This window comes from Paramormyrops kingsleyae, chromosome 22, assembly GCF_048594095.1.
Source record: "Paramormyrops kingsleyae isolate MSU_618 chromosome 22, PKINGS_0.4, whole genome shotgun sequence".
NCBI classification, from domain to species: Eukaryota; Metazoa; Chordata; class Actinopteri; order Osteoglossiformes; family Mormyridae; genus Paramormyrops; species Paramormyrops kingsleyae.
Genome location: NC_132818.1, coordinates 9,988,364 through 10,003,041, shown reverse-complemented (window position 1 = coordinate 10,003,041; position 14,678 = coordinate 9,988,364). Strand labels below are relative to the sequence as shown.

General features: G+C 39.3%; 1 protein-coding gene across 4 annotated transcripts in view; it reads right to left on the bottom strand.

Annotated features, from left to right (window-relative positions):
* rnf213a (ring finger protein 213a) overlaps positions 1-14,678 on the bottom strand; it is a 43,383-nt gene that overhangs the window by 28,026 nt on the left and 679 nt on the right. For 2 of the 4 annotated variants that reach the window (XM_072704742.1, XM_072704745.1), the window contains exons 1-25: positions 14,537-14,661; positions 14,141-14,243; positions 12,790-12,935; positions 12,101-12,490; positions 11,284-11,553; positions 10,886-11,082; positions 10,461-10,631; positions 10,003-10,202; positions 9,612-9,901; positions 9,145-9,404; positions 8,846-9,058; positions 8,322-8,514; positions 8,175-8,239; positions 7,691-7,862; positions 6,696-6,851; positions 6,499-6,597; positions 6,285-6,407; positions 5,173-5,359; positions 4,562-4,735; positions 4,064-4,216; positions 2,536-3,146; positions 2,300-2,459; positions 1,392-1,609; positions 1,091-1,228; positions 730-894 (exon numbers count right to left, since the gene is read on the bottom strand). In XM_072704742.1, the coding sequence (XP_072560843.1) occupies positions 730-894; positions 1,091-1,228; positions 1,392-1,609; positions 2,300-2,459; positions 2,536-3,146; positions 4,064-4,216; positions 4,562-4,735; positions 5,173-5,359; positions 6,285-6,407; positions 6,499-6,597; positions 6,696-6,851; positions 7,691-7,862; positions 8,175-8,239; positions 8,322-8,514; positions 8,846-9,058; positions 9,145-9,404; positions 9,612-9,901; positions 10,003-10,202; positions 10,461-10,631; positions 10,886-11,082; positions 11,284-11,553; positions 12,101-12,490; positions 12,790-12,935; positions 14,141-14,243 (4,854 nt within the window). In that variant the 5' untranslated portion in view covers positions 14,537-14,661. Of the gene's footprint in view, positions 1-729; positions 895-1,090; positions 1,229-1,391; positions 1,610-2,299; positions 2,460-2,535; positions 3,147-4,063; positions 4,217-4,561; positions 4,736-5,172; positions 5,360-6,284; positions 6,408-6,498; positions 6,598-6,695; positions 6,852-7,690; positions 7,863-8,174; positions 8,240-8,321; positions 8,515-8,845; positions 9,059-9,144; positions 9,405-9,611; positions 9,902-10,002; positions 10,203-10,460; positions 10,632-10,885; positions 11,083-11,283; positions 11,554-12,100; positions 12,491-12,789; positions 12,936-14,140; positions 14,244-14,536; positions 14,662-14,678 lie in introns of those variants that run through there. The other 2 variants (XM_072704744.1, XM_072704743.1) reach the window with 2 other exon arrangements.

The window sequence follows — 14,678 nt, the reverse complement described above, 5'->3', positions numbered from 1 at the left end:
GTCTCTCCATGGTTCAGATTCCCAACCCCTACTTTAAGGATAAAGATATTTCCCCATAAATACAGTATTAAAGGATTAACAAGGAGGCTAAAATTGTATGTACTACTACACCTGGATTAAGGACAGCTGTTTTCAGATAAAACAAATTGCTAATATATTTTAATAAATATCCAAAGCCTAACAGTATATGTGGTTGCTTCAAATCAAAGTCATACTAAATGTGTACATCCATACTGTTGAATAAGGAACTGAACATCAAGTAAAAGTTGGTTAGATACCTCAACTTTTCAGTTCTTACAAAATCATACTAATTTAGAAAAGCAAAAAAGCAAGATTTCACCCATGGGTAAGCCTGTGCTGGTCAGGGTATATTTAACACATTAACATACCAATATACTAATGACACATTCATGGTTTAAGAAAGAAACATTGGTTGGCAAGAAACAGTTAAAAGTACAGTATTTTAGGCTTTTTAAACTAAAAAGGCAAAAAATACAAATAAATAAGTAATCTATATCGGTTCCTGAATAAGGCAATCGCATACAATTGCTACTAAGGAGACAAAAGTCATAGTGAAACTACAACTACAGTTAAGACAAAAGATGTATATCATTTTGTAACGGTCACACTAAATAAAGACCAGCACCTATACATTTCATTGTGTAACAATGCAAGAATTTTATTTCTTGAAATAATACACTGATTAAAATGTGTGATGGTGAGTCTCACCTCTGCAAAACGCTCCACCTCTTGTTGCCCCTGCTCTCCCTTTCCAGACATCAGCATGAGTTTGTTCTGTAGCTCCCGCAGGTCCTCCAAGTTATAGCAACGCATCTCCTGTCCCTCCTCATGCTCCTCGGGAATCTTCAGCTGCAGGACTGTTTCTAGACTCAGCTGATACAACAGAGACCAACATAATCAGAAATTGTACATCCTGAAAAGATATGGAACGTTAAGTAAATCATTAAATGCAGTGAACTCAGTCTCGCCGATTGCTTCTCAGAGCAAGACATTCTTCACAGAAGTTTAGTGTCATCTGTCTTTGCAAAAACACCAAGGAATTCACACTGGAAATAACTGAAAAACGAACCTTCTTGTGATCTTGGCTACTAATGATGTAAATGCCATTCTTGTTGATAGCTGAAGCCAAAGAGAGAGAGGACAGTTCCACAGAGCCATGGCTGTCTTTGACCGTCTTCAGCCACTCCAGGTGACGTGCAGTATCACGCTAAAAACAAGGAAAATTACATTTGGGAAAGTCTCTCAACGAGTTGATCAAGCACACAATGCCAAAATAAGTCATATATAGTGAGAAACTATACTCTGCACTGCTGCTGAAGTTTACACGCTTGGCCCTCGGGACCCGTATTTTCTCACACATGTATACTTACTAGTTTCTTTGGCAAATTGCAATCATTTTCAAAAGCCTTCCACAGTTTCTTCAGAGCCTCGTTAAAGCTTTGGAAGCCTGCATCGGGCTTTAGGTCATACAGCATGGAAGCGTAGCCAAGGACAGCATCATGGAAACAAGCGACGCGGTCAACATCCAGGTCATTCTCTCCAGCAGAGATGGAGGCCAGGTCCACAAAAACCTTCAGCTCATTAATATCTGTTAGTAAGGAGAAAACGTCTGAATTCACAGTATACTATCATTTTTCAGTTCAAGCCACTTTTGAGAGATAAAAATAAATATACTGTCTCTATCCAATGAAACCGCATAGATCCACGTTTTGATGATTGTGATTGCTCTCACCTACAGAGAGCAAGTTGGGGGAGGCATGAAGAGAATTTCCCCAGAGGGATCAAAAAAGTATCTATTATTATTATTATTATTATTATTATTATTATTATTACTCTAAATGGAATACCTATTCTCCGCTGTCTACTGATAACATTTCACATCTACTGTAACTGACCAACGAAAAGACTTTTATGAAGTCCTTTAACTAGTACTTATGTTTGTACTAGTTAACATTTTAACAAATGAATGCTGATAGCTAGCTAACTATCATCACTGTTATTTATGAATATAACTTGTATCTTGTTGACACTGACATATTTGCCTCCCTGACAACAATCCTTGTATGTCCTTTTAAAACAAACTGTTCATTGATGCCTGTGTAAAGGCTTTATGGTGGTACTGGAGTGTCATTATGTTTAGATTTTAAATTAGCTCCAGAGAAAATGCATTTTTTCACATTCCAGATTTTTGGAGATGCATAGTTTTCATTGGACAGAGATTAATATAATCATATTTTTTCAGATACATCGCTCCATTTGGCATTACGTATTGACTCACCCTCAAGTGCTTCTTTGACCCAAATCACAAAGTTTTTTCTGAGGTGAAGTTCTAGAAGGCACTGCCTACGGGATTCTGTGATGTCCACCAGAATCTTCTTGGCCTGCATCAGGTCATTGTCAATGCGATCCAGACTTTCCTCCTTGAAGTCTATAGATGTCTGAAAACAGAATATATATAACTTTATATTGATGTTCTGATGTTATAAGGAAAAAAACAACAGCTTCTTCACTTACAGCTTGAAGTAGGGTTTCCAGGACACCGAAATTGCCTTTAAGACAAAGTGTCTCCTTCACACTCATGATGACCTGGGCTGACTCTATAGCCAAGTGAAGCTCATGGTACTGTTCAATCTGCTGGATTCTTCTCTCAATCCATTGTCCATCATCAGTATGGTCAATTCGGCACATTATCTCCAGATCTAGCCTCAGCTCTGCATACTTTTCTTTATAAGCTTCAAAGATAACATCAACATCCTTAAGTGTTATTTGACCGTCCCTTACATTTCTGTAGATCCATTCATAGTTACTATAGCATGGCTGAAAAATCTCATCATCTATCATTTCAAGTGGTTCATTCTCCACTTCAGATTCTGAGAGTTCTTCGTCATCGTCAGTCTTTGAGATTTCTTTTGCTTGGTCTTCCCAACACGTGTTAAAAATGAAACTGTCTTTAACAGTCTCCAGGGTCTTTGCCATTTGCCTCATTTTGTCACTAAGGTGGAAGAACGTCACAATGCCTGACTGATCAGAGGCCATCTCATCAAGCAGGTGAACCTCCATGAAGCAGTCCAACGTCATCGACTTGATATCTATCTGTTGTTTTTGTTCCAGGTCGTTCAAGTCAACTGAAATCCAAACACAAGATTATTCTGATTCACCCCAAAATTTAAAAATGTAATTACTGCCAATTATGCAATATTGTACACATAATTTCAGTAACACTTTAAATGCAATGTGTATTAGAATCTATGAACACATTCATAACACATTATAATGTATTCATAAAGATTATAAACATGGCCATAAATATTTATAAAAAGGTATACATTTTACCCATATTTATTATGCATTATGAATGCTTCATGAAGCTCTCATCTATAATGTACTATAGATACCTTCATAATTCAGTACAAAGTATTAATTCTTATACCGACTATTATAATGCGTTATAAAGGTATCAATAGTGCATGACAGCATTAAGTAGTATCACAAATTCTTTAAATGAAATTCAGGACCAGTCAAAAGTTTGGACACATCTTCCAATGTTTATTTGTAGTAATCTCTACATTTTAGAAATATTATAAAGGCATAAAAACTATAACATAAGCTACATAAAATTATGCACTGACCCAAAAAGTATTAAATTAATTTGTTTCTGGGGCAGCTCTCTTAGTTGGGACTCAGAAGTTTGCTTGTTCAAATCCCTGGGTCCGCAGAGTGATCCCACCATTGGGCCCTTGAACATTGTCTTTATCCCCAATTGCTCCATGGACTGGCTGCCCCTACTGTCTCCCCTACCCCAGTTTCATGAGGTGGCCTCCTGGGACGCTTTACCAGCTGTCCTGAAGGAGGTCCCACATATACACCAAGCACTGATTGGCCGTTTTCCTCCACTCTCTGGTCAAACTCCTCCGAAATCATTTCTACTGTGTTTAGGTCAGGTGGCCAGGTCATGTGATGCAACACTAGGTGGCTTTGTAGGCGGCTTGGTGTGTCCAAACTTTTGACAGGCACCATACATAAAGCACATAAACACACACACCTTTGATGTGCTCCTCCAGCTTGCGGCACATGACCAGCAAGCTCTCCACTAGCTGCTTCTCCCTGAAGACTGCCGTCACCTCTTGTTTTCTCCACTGCATCAGCCTCCTCATGTTGGCCCTGTCCTTACACTGCTCATTGTTAGACAGGTAACCTGTGTAGAACATCATTCATCTTATTACCTATGCTATTAATAGCAGAAATCATCAATGTAAGTGAAAAAGGTTCACTTTATGATCCGAGAGTTGCTTCAGAAAACATATCATGTATATTATCATGAACTTATTCTTGCATAAGTATAATTATATTTTGCTTTTAAAAAAATAACGGAAGAAATTACTTATTATTAGAGTTCCTAACAAAATCTTTACATAATGGAGCTTAATTATAATGACTAGGAAAAACAGTGGTCACCTTACTTCTGGGGTGACAACCACAACAATGAATGAATGTCAGTGAATGTAAGAGTTTCACTGGACCACTTGGCTCATGTCATTACCTATCTGCAGAAGCTCTACAAAGACACTCTGGTTTTCCAGGATGCAGTTCAGGAGGCCGACTGACATCTTTCCAGAGATGAACTTCTCTGAAATTGATGCAAAGGCTGAACTTGCAACAACTACTTTCTCCTTGGCATCATCTGAAAGTTCATTAACCAACCTTTCATCTGTATCTGAAAAGAAGATGGACAACATATAAATGCTATATTTTAATAAACTACACATCAATGCATAATAATCAATAAAATTACAAAGATTAGAGCAGTAGACTAACTTATCACAGCTAGTTCCAATCCCTGACCAGCAAGGTACCGCCCCCAAGCACTGCTCCCCCGGGTGCTGAATTAGCTGCCCCCTGCTATGTCACATATGCGTTAAATGCAGAGGACACATTTCGGTGTTGTGCACTGTGTGCTGTGTCAACACTGATCACCAAATTAAATTAAATTAGTTTGGGGTTAGGGCTGGGTTAGGGTTAATGTTGTCATGGTAGGAATTAGGGTTCTGCTTATAAAAATGAATGGAGAGTCCCCACAAAGACATCATTACAAAACCTGTGTGTGTGTGTGTGTGTGTGTGTGGGGGGGGGGGGGGGGGGGGGTGAACATACCAAGCAGCTGAAAGATGTTCCTGGCAGCAGTCCAGTTCAGAAGATGCTGGAGCACCACCTCATCTCCATCCAAGTAGCACGTCCCACTAGAGTCTGTGGGCCAGGACTTCTGAATAATGGCCGACACCAGCTTTCCATACTTCCAGTTTATTTTGAATTTCTCAAAAAGACTTTGCTCTGATTTGTTCTGTTAAAATGAAAGATTGAGATAATTCTGTAGATAGCAGCAGTTGCACACAAGTATCTACATTGTTGACAATGATTTTGCCAACTAGTTCTGACAGTATGACTGAACTGAAATTAAAATTCCATATTTACTGATTTATTTATGGAAAAGATACTATATTTTAAATATACTATATTCACAAACTCTAATTAACTAATCAAAATCAAAGCAAAAGTTGTAAGTGAAGTACAGTTGGGTACCAAAACGTGGTGCCAATATGGTATGTACCAGACTGTATCGCAATGCAGAACCAGACTGTATCGCAATGCAGAACCAGACTGTATCGCAAAGATTTTGGTTCCTTATTTATTTGTTTATTTATTTAAGTACCGATTCAGGAAACCATTCTGGCACCATCTGGTTTTTAAAGTATCCTTTTAGCACTGGTATCAGAAAAAACCCAAACGATACCCAAGCCAAATAAGTTAAGTGTAACTTTGTCACACCAGCCGTATTGAGGACACTGCATATGGTGATGTGAAAAAAATCAGGAAATTAAACGGTAAGATGTGTAGAGTCGGTAATGATGGAAGCAGCAACGGTATATTGGAGGAAACAAAAACATCAATAATGTGAATACAGTACATCAATATTATACTGTGAAAATGTGCTTAATTTTCATTACACTTAAATGACCAGTTTGCTTATTACATTTGCATTTATTTATTTAGTGTACATTTTATCTGTCAACGTCCAACACAGTATTTATTGTTGTTGCTCTTAACTTGAGATAACTAGTTTTCAACCATTGTGTTCACCTGATTCATCAATATACCTCAACATCCCAAATAGAAAATTCTCATAAGGTCTTTCGACCAACATCGCCACATAAAATACGGTACCCAAAGCTAAGATCATCCAGAAGGTGAAATGTCCCGCACCCTACCTGGCAGACGGAGTTGACAGCTTGAAGAGCACATTTCTCTACTGTCTTGGCAATGTAAGGAAGTGTGTTGGTCAGCTCTTCCATTTTATTGCAGTAAATCTCAATTTGGTCCATATAGGACTCCTGTAGCACAAAAGATAATTAAAAAGAGATTCAGAAAATGTTCTGATGATTACTGAGGAGCTCTTTATTGTCAAAAGAAGTGACTCATTGCCTGTTTGATTTTTCCTTCCAGGTCTGTAGCAAATGTTTGCCTCCATTCTTTTGTAAATTCTTCACTGCCAAAACTGAGAGAAAGAATGTTGTTCCATATCTGGGTATTTAAAAAAGAAATAAATTATATTTTGCAAACTAAATGTTATTACCTGGATTACACAATTCCAAATTAATTATGTAATGATTTAGATTTACCTCAATTTCTGATGAAAAATATGCAGACAGATAAGCACCATAAAACAACCTGTTCTTCAAAGTTTGACTCATGCATCCCCTCATTATTTTCATGGCTTCCGATAGAATCTGCATGCGCTTTTCTTTCTGCTGGCCTCCGCGGGGATCTTGCTTCACCTTCACAGTAAACAGTTCAGTTGCACTCGTAATTTACAGGTAAGCATTAGCATACTAACATACCTAAGCTTTCCTCAACAGTCATGGTGCTTTTCCACTGGCGTAGAGGAACCAAACCGTAACCAAGCCGTTCGGCAAAGACAGACTAGTTACAGCACAGTTCCAGCTCGTTTTGGTTTTCCACTACAGAAGGGTGAGCTCAGTAAAGGCGTAGCCAGAGTGCAACAGTGACGTAAAACCACTTTTATTGTTATGATCTTTCATTTTTTAATATTCTTTTTTATTAGTTCTCTAATTTTCTCCCCGCACTGCTTTGCTGTGTGACATATTCCCACAGCTTTGAGTGTGTTGGCAATGTCCCGATACACCTTTTCATCTCTGACTGCACTTGCCAATTTGGTGTCGGCCGATCTGATCTTCTGCCTGTATACAAAGTTGTGCCTGTACCTCTCCGGTCTCCCATTGCCCAAACTACACATCTGCAAAAGCCAGAGTGAAAAAGGTATCTTTCTGGTTCTCGCTCATCTCCGTGCATTTCGACCAATCAGATGGTGGTGACCTGACCAGCCATGTCAGCATGGCTACAGCTCACATAATTTACAATGGAAAACCAAATCTTTGAGGTCCGGCTCGGGTTCGGCTCGGTTCGTGGTGACAGTGGAAAAGCATCATTAGACGACAACACTTTCCAGTCGTCGACAGTTCATTAGAGTTTCATCTACAAATTGACAGAAACTTAGAGTAAAAATTGTTCACATTTTTATACCCTTGTCATTTAAAGAGATGTATAAATTTTAGTGGAATCAATTTCAAGGGTTTTATCATCAGGTTTCACATACCGGTGTCTCATAAGAATGGCCGAAATTGGAAACAGTCGCGACCATGTTGATGCAAGTCACAGGAATTGTGAAATCCGTGGTATATGATGGTGATTTAAAGCCTGTGCAGATCTTCTCGAGAACTTTTACAGATGTTGCTAAGCACTCTCCTCTATAATCCTCATTATGCAAACTATATACAAATGAGAAATAATACAAAAAAAATTTAACTGAGGAAAAAATGGGGTGAAGACCTTTCCTCTAATTCTGAAAGAACAAAAGTAGCATCACAACAGACACACTATGCCTAGTGTTGACCAAAATATATTCAAAAACATACTCCATAGCATGTATATTAAACCTGTCTTTATAAAGGTTTCACTGAATCAGCAAGTAAATTTTTGTACATTTTTGAAATTCAGCACACACACATCTTGTTCAAAGGGTTAAAAATACATGCACATTAATAATGTTGCATTGAGTTGAAATAAAAAGACATTATTACCTGCCCTGTGGTTCTATGTCAATACATTTGATCTGAATGCATTTCAGCAAATCTGATATCTCCTGCTGGAAGAAAAACAAATCTTAAGAGCGTCATCAATTTAAAAGCAAATACGTAGATAATACCAATGAAACATTCAAAACCTACCTCAGAATTCAAATATGTGATTATTGGAGGTGCTTTAAAAGCAACTAAATGAAGAAGTTCCAGCAGGTCAACTGGTATGTCGTTCATGAACGGCACAAGGTGCTCCAGAGTCATTAAGGACATCCAGGACCGAGGCAGAAGTCGGTCCATCTCTGTTAGGTGAATGTTTGCTTTCATGATGCGTAACATTTCCCTGTGAAAGGATAAAGTAACCAATCTCAACATGAACAGTACGTTATTTGTACAAGCAATACAGATCTTTCAAAATGATACCATCTAACTGTGACCTACAGCCTATATTATATATAGTACCGTTTGTGTAAAAAATATAAAATAAAATCTTGGCTGCATGTTTGGGTTTACAAAATGTGACGAGGTATGAAGAGAACATTTGAAAATTATTTTTTACCCCTATGAAGATAAAGAGCAAAAATGTGTTTATACACAGTTAAAAGCCCAAATAGTAACAGTGGAAATGAGGAGGAACCTCTGAGAGACAGAAAGTTACAAAACTGCACAAGCACCTGTTATCAAATCCTGCTAGAGCTGTGTCTGCTATCCTTAGACCTGACAGTCCAGCCCACGAATAGTAGTATTTGTGGTTGTTTGTCAGTGGGACAGGTTCAAAGGGCTCAGACATTCGTTTCAGGAAGTGAAGAAGAGGAATCAGGAGGATCCATTGCAGAATTTTTTTCTCCCTCAACTTTAGAATTAGGTCAACCACCATTCCTGAAAATCTGAACGACAGAAAAAAAAATTAAAAATCACACATTTGCGGGTATGTAACATATGTAATAAGTAACAAAGAAGGCTGTGTACTCACGCTTCAAAAACTGAGAGAGGTTTCAGCAAAGCTGTCCAATACTGCTGAAAACTTTCTTTTTGCATCTTTGGAAGGTACAGGGTATGACATAGTTGTGATAACTCTGCATGGTTTAGCCCGATTGCGTACTTCTGACAGACGTGAAAGAAAACCAGGCCGGCTTTTAAAGAGTCTCCAAAAAAGTGACTCTGTACTAGGCCGTCCTTCGTCATCTGAGGGAGAACATTCTGCAGCATGAATGTTTTCATGAGGTTGTTCACCTAGACAAAAGAAAAAAACACTCTGATTTGACTATTTGCTCTCCTAATTACGCCACGCCACAGCTCATCACAACTGGCAGCTTATGGCATTCAGACTTGAGCCCAAGTGTTTAAACAGAGCCCCCTATTTTAATGCAAAACATTCCCATTTCTCCCCACACAAATATATCTGGAAGGTATCGGTATGCACTCGTTTTGCCTACCCACCTCCCGTTCACCATAACGTAGCGAGTCCCATTTTTTGTACTTCTCTTCATACACAAAGGGGTTTCCATAGACTTGATGAAACTGCCTCAGCTGGTTATGGAAACTCTTCAGGTTAGCATCACTCCAGCTACGAAGCAGGTCAAAGATTGTATCCAGCATGACCTCCCCCGCGATGTTCCGACCATCAACAACCTTTCTCTCATTCTCGGGCCAGAATGCATTTTTCAGGCGGGTTAACACTCCTTTCGAAGGCTCAATGCAGATGATGTCGTCATACTGGTGCCATTCACCTGAAAAGGAAAATCACCAGTGTGTCATTTTAAAGGTGTTTTAAACACTGTTCTGTCCTTAAAATACTTCTTTTGAAATACATGTCATATAATTACCATACCTTCCTCGTTAAGCAGATGTTCCTTGACAAAGAGACACCTGTCGACATTTCGTTCTGTATCCGATTTGTAGATATACTCAAACTCTGGTTTTTCTTTCTTGGCTTTCCAAACGACGTATTTGTAGGGTATGGAAACAGAAACTGCCTCTTTTGTCGTTTCCAGTTTTCCTTGTACAAGAAATCCGTGCTTTCCCAGATCCCTGCAAGGGGTGAAATAACATCTTATTTCACAATACTAGTAATTATACAGAACTGCAAAAGACCTGCAAGCATTTTTTTTTTTTGCTTTACAGAACAGGATCAGAAAAAAAGCCTCATTTTCAACATAACCAGATGTGCAGCCTCTTGCAGCTGCTTGCCTTTGACATTAAGGAACTAACGGCAAATTCCTGTCATTATACAGCACTGGTCAAACGTCTGTGTTACTTATTCTATACATGGTGGTCAAGAATACTTACCGAGTCACAGAAAGTTCGGCTGCGTTTTCATCCCATGAGCCAATAAGTTTACCAGCCCTCAAGAAAACTTTGTCCTCTTTGGGGTCTATTTTGAAATCTTTAGACAGGACAGCATGGAAGTAAATAGTGACCCTTTTCCCCTTAGGAATCGGCTCACTTCCAGTGAAGACTCTGAAATTAAGGACATACGGATACTTTGTCCTTTTTTGAAAACAATAGCACCGTTTAATCTGGTAATTGTGCATTTACTACATTTTGTTCACCTCAAATTAACATCCTGATTGATTAAGATGTTTTTTTTTTTAATTCCTTCACAGAAATTCTCAATGAAAGCTCTTGACAAATAGCCATTAAATTAAATATTGTAGAATTTGGTCAATTGTTCATTCTTTTTTTTGTCTTTCGGCTACAAACTGAGACGTCACCTCTCAGGCGGAGTCACTTCTGCCCTCTTTTTCTCGCCCTCCTTTTTCTTTTTTTTGGCATCTTCCCGCGGTTCCTTCTTGGTGTCCTGAGCAGGGCTTGTTGCTCCCTGGGACTCTCCTGTGGCACTGGCAGACTGCTGGACCTCCATCTTCTCAGTCTTGGTCTTTGGGTCAGTGTGGGACACCACACCCTTGGCCTATTTCGAAAGAGAAAAAAAATCTAACTAAAGCTGAGGATTTTCTTTGACAGAGCAAGAATGAAAGTCTCTTTTCTCAAATAACATACAAAACAAGTTTTCATTTTAAGTACTTTGTTATTATTTGCTTTTTGACTTCAAAATTATATTTACTTTTCATCTTCACAACATCCAGATTGAAGTTCTGAGAGAACACCCTACCTGCTGCTTTGTCTTTGGGCCAAAAACCTTTTGCTCTCCTCCAGCCTTCGTTTCCTTGTTCTGTTCAGCAGCTTTTGTTTCTTGTCGCGTCCTCCTGGGCACATCTGCACTTGGGTCCACGTGAGCCTTCTGGTCTCTGTTCGCCTGCTGCGAGGTCCCTGCTTCCGGCTCACCCCGGCTGCTTGTGTTCAGAGGTTGACTCTGACTTGGTTCTGTTTTCACTGTCCCTCCAACTGGACCCATCTTATCTTTACATTCTACAAGATCCACCTGTGTTTAAGGCAGAAGTGTGGAAGATGACCTCAACACCTCAACATCCGCCCAGAGTTTAACCACAGGTTATTTTTCACATTATGTTATACTAGAATTACAAAAACTAGCAAAAAGCAGTAAACAAATACAAACTCTGTTCCTACTATTTTCAGCAACGCCTTATCCAACTGAAATCAGTTTAGGCATAAATGTGTGAAAATGCCCTGTGATTGGCTAGGATCTTTGGCAGTGGGGGAATCCCTGCCGATTGTGAGGTAATGAGCGGAGGAACTGTGCCACTCTACATTTAAAACACTGGAAGCCACAATACTTTTTTTTTTTTTCTTCTTGAATTACTTCCATCAGACTAATTTTTATATGTGGGGGGGTGGGTCAGAGGGTTGCAAAGGGGCAGAAAATTGCCAGAAACTTTCCAGACACTTTCCATTCCATGGGAAGTTAAGCTGGGAAATTCAGAGTTGGAAACTTTCCATAGGAATTAACAGGAATAAATGGGAATTAACGGGAAAATTCCAAGAATTTTGCAACCCTAGGTCAGACTGACCTTGTTTGTATCCAGGTCAGGAGCCAGAAGATGATCACCAACATTGGGGCCGACTTGCTCCCTCTCAGTCTGACTTTTCTCTGACTCATGTGCAGAGTCGCCAGGCAACGCCGGCCCCTGATTGACATCTGCCTTCTCCGCCATGCCAGTCTCAGCAAACTCACTCCCCTCTTGCAATGAAGATAGATCAGAGGAGTCCTGCAAAGAGTCCTGTGTCTCATCCACGTCAGTAACGCAGCTCTCACTTTCAGAGGACTCATCGGCCTTGTGCGTCCCCAGCTTTTGGTCAGACAGTGATATTTCAGAGAGTTCAGAGGTCACTGCCTCAGATTGTAAAGGGTCTAGTTCCTCTTTCTTTTTCGTCTTCTTCTTGGTCTTCTTCTTTTTTCTCTACATTTTAATGTCATTTTGTGTAAGTTTTTTTGCATAGCTTCACTTTCAGATATTTAAACATAAAATTGCATATATTAATTATGAAGCTATTAACAAGATACACACAGGCCAATTTAGGTTTAACATGCGGTAACATTTGACGTTATTTACTACCATTCCATCATTTTGAATCACTGTTTCACAAATGCACATTCAAATATGGAGGAAAAAATGAAAAATAAAAAAGTGAATTATAGACCAAACAAAGGCAATTTCACAAACCAACTGTCCGGCATTTAACACAGAGTGTGTCGTACCTTTTTTTTGATGTTGCTGCTGGGTTCGTCCCCAGACCTTTTTGAAGACGTGTTATCAGCCTGCCTGGCTATGGAGACTGAAGCACTTTCTGTCTCCTGCTCCGTCCCACTTTGTACCTTAACCTCACCAGCCGGGTGAAGCTGACCTGGGATCAGTAGAAAAAGCATTCATCACATAAAATATTTTTGGGTACTACGGAAATTATGGTCCAGTGTTTCCCAACCCAGTCCTCGGGAACCCCCAGAGAGACCACGTATTTGCTCCCTCCCACGTATTTGCTCCCTCCCAGCAAAAATGGGGACTACCTTGTGGTCCCTGAGCACTGTTATAGTCCAGTTTTCCAGTTGTCACAAATATTACACACTTCAATGACATGTAGGCAATTACAGTCTGGGTGGCATTTCATTGTTTTATAAAAGATGTAGTTGTGATGCCTTCAGAGACTGCTTGTGTTATGCTTAGGAATGATCTGGAATGCAATAACCATACTGCGCTAGAACAGCATGATAAAAATAAAGCAACAGTCGAGTGAAGACAATGTTGGGATGGTGAGGGATTTCCCTACTTAATTTGTAGCTATTTAATTATGTTCATTTAGTTCACTCATCTTTCATATTTCTTATTTTTATATTTCTTTCTGTCCCTGCTACTTGCTCATCATGTTCTTTGCCTCTCATACAACTTGCTCTCACCAAGGCCGTCTGACCCCCCGGCTCCAGGAGTCTGTATGAAGACCATAGATAAAGGGCCTGAGTCCCTCAGGGGGGGCAGAGACAGACGCAGACAGACACTAAACCAGCTGTGTGTGAACATCTTACTGTAACATCTTCCTTCTGTCTTAAACTGCTTAAGCTTAAGGAACCTGCCTCATCATACAACTCTAAAAGAACCTGAGGTTTCACTGAAGAAATCTATCAGATGGTGATAGACAGAAAGATTTATATAGGGGTGCAAACCTACTAGAACAGAAGACTTAGAGATACAGTCTCAACAAAATGAATAACAACATGTGCTGACTGCAAATAAAGCACTTAAAACATAAGTACCGTGCCTCATTTCTGTTGCCAGGACATGATATTATAAAATTAGATACAAGAGAGAACAGTAAAGATACAGGTACTCGTATGTAACGGTTCTTATTTTTAACTTCATGTAACAAAAACACTCTGTGGCATCCTTATCGTATCTTTACATCACATATAGAAAATGATAACCCCAAGCAACGCACTTCTATGTTTAGTAAATTGACTTATTTATATAAGTAATTGGAAAGCACTGTGGCAAGCTAAAAATGCATTAAGAAGGTACTATTATTTTTTAGTTTTTTGTTGACATGGGCGTATCAATTACCTGAGGCGCCGGCTTCCTGCTGACGAGGCAACTTCTGGCCACACTCACTGCAGAATTTGGCCGACGGCTCCGTAACCATATGCTTACACCCTGGGCACTTCATCTTTAAATATGACATTTAAAAACAGCTTAAAGTCAGAGTTTCTGCAAGTCTGGCAGAGCGAGATATCACGTGCGACACCGTCCGGTTTCACTTTCATTTCCTAGAATTCTACTAGCATGATGTGACACGATTTAAACATATTCTAATTGCACTGTTTACCTGTTTACTAATTTTACAGTAATAAAATACGAAATTCAACTTCAGGTAAACAGCAATAATACGGATTGTATTTGAACACGCAACACAAATGTCGACTTCAAAACGAATGCTTAAATTAAGTTTCATAAACGTACCTTGCACTAGTCGGCACTGATTGTGGTTTACTTGCAAAAGAAACAAAATTAAACAATAATTTTATCACTGGCTGGGCCTGACTTTCTTCATGAAGTCCTCCCGATACCTATTTCCCGAGGTGGGATATAACACGGCGAAACC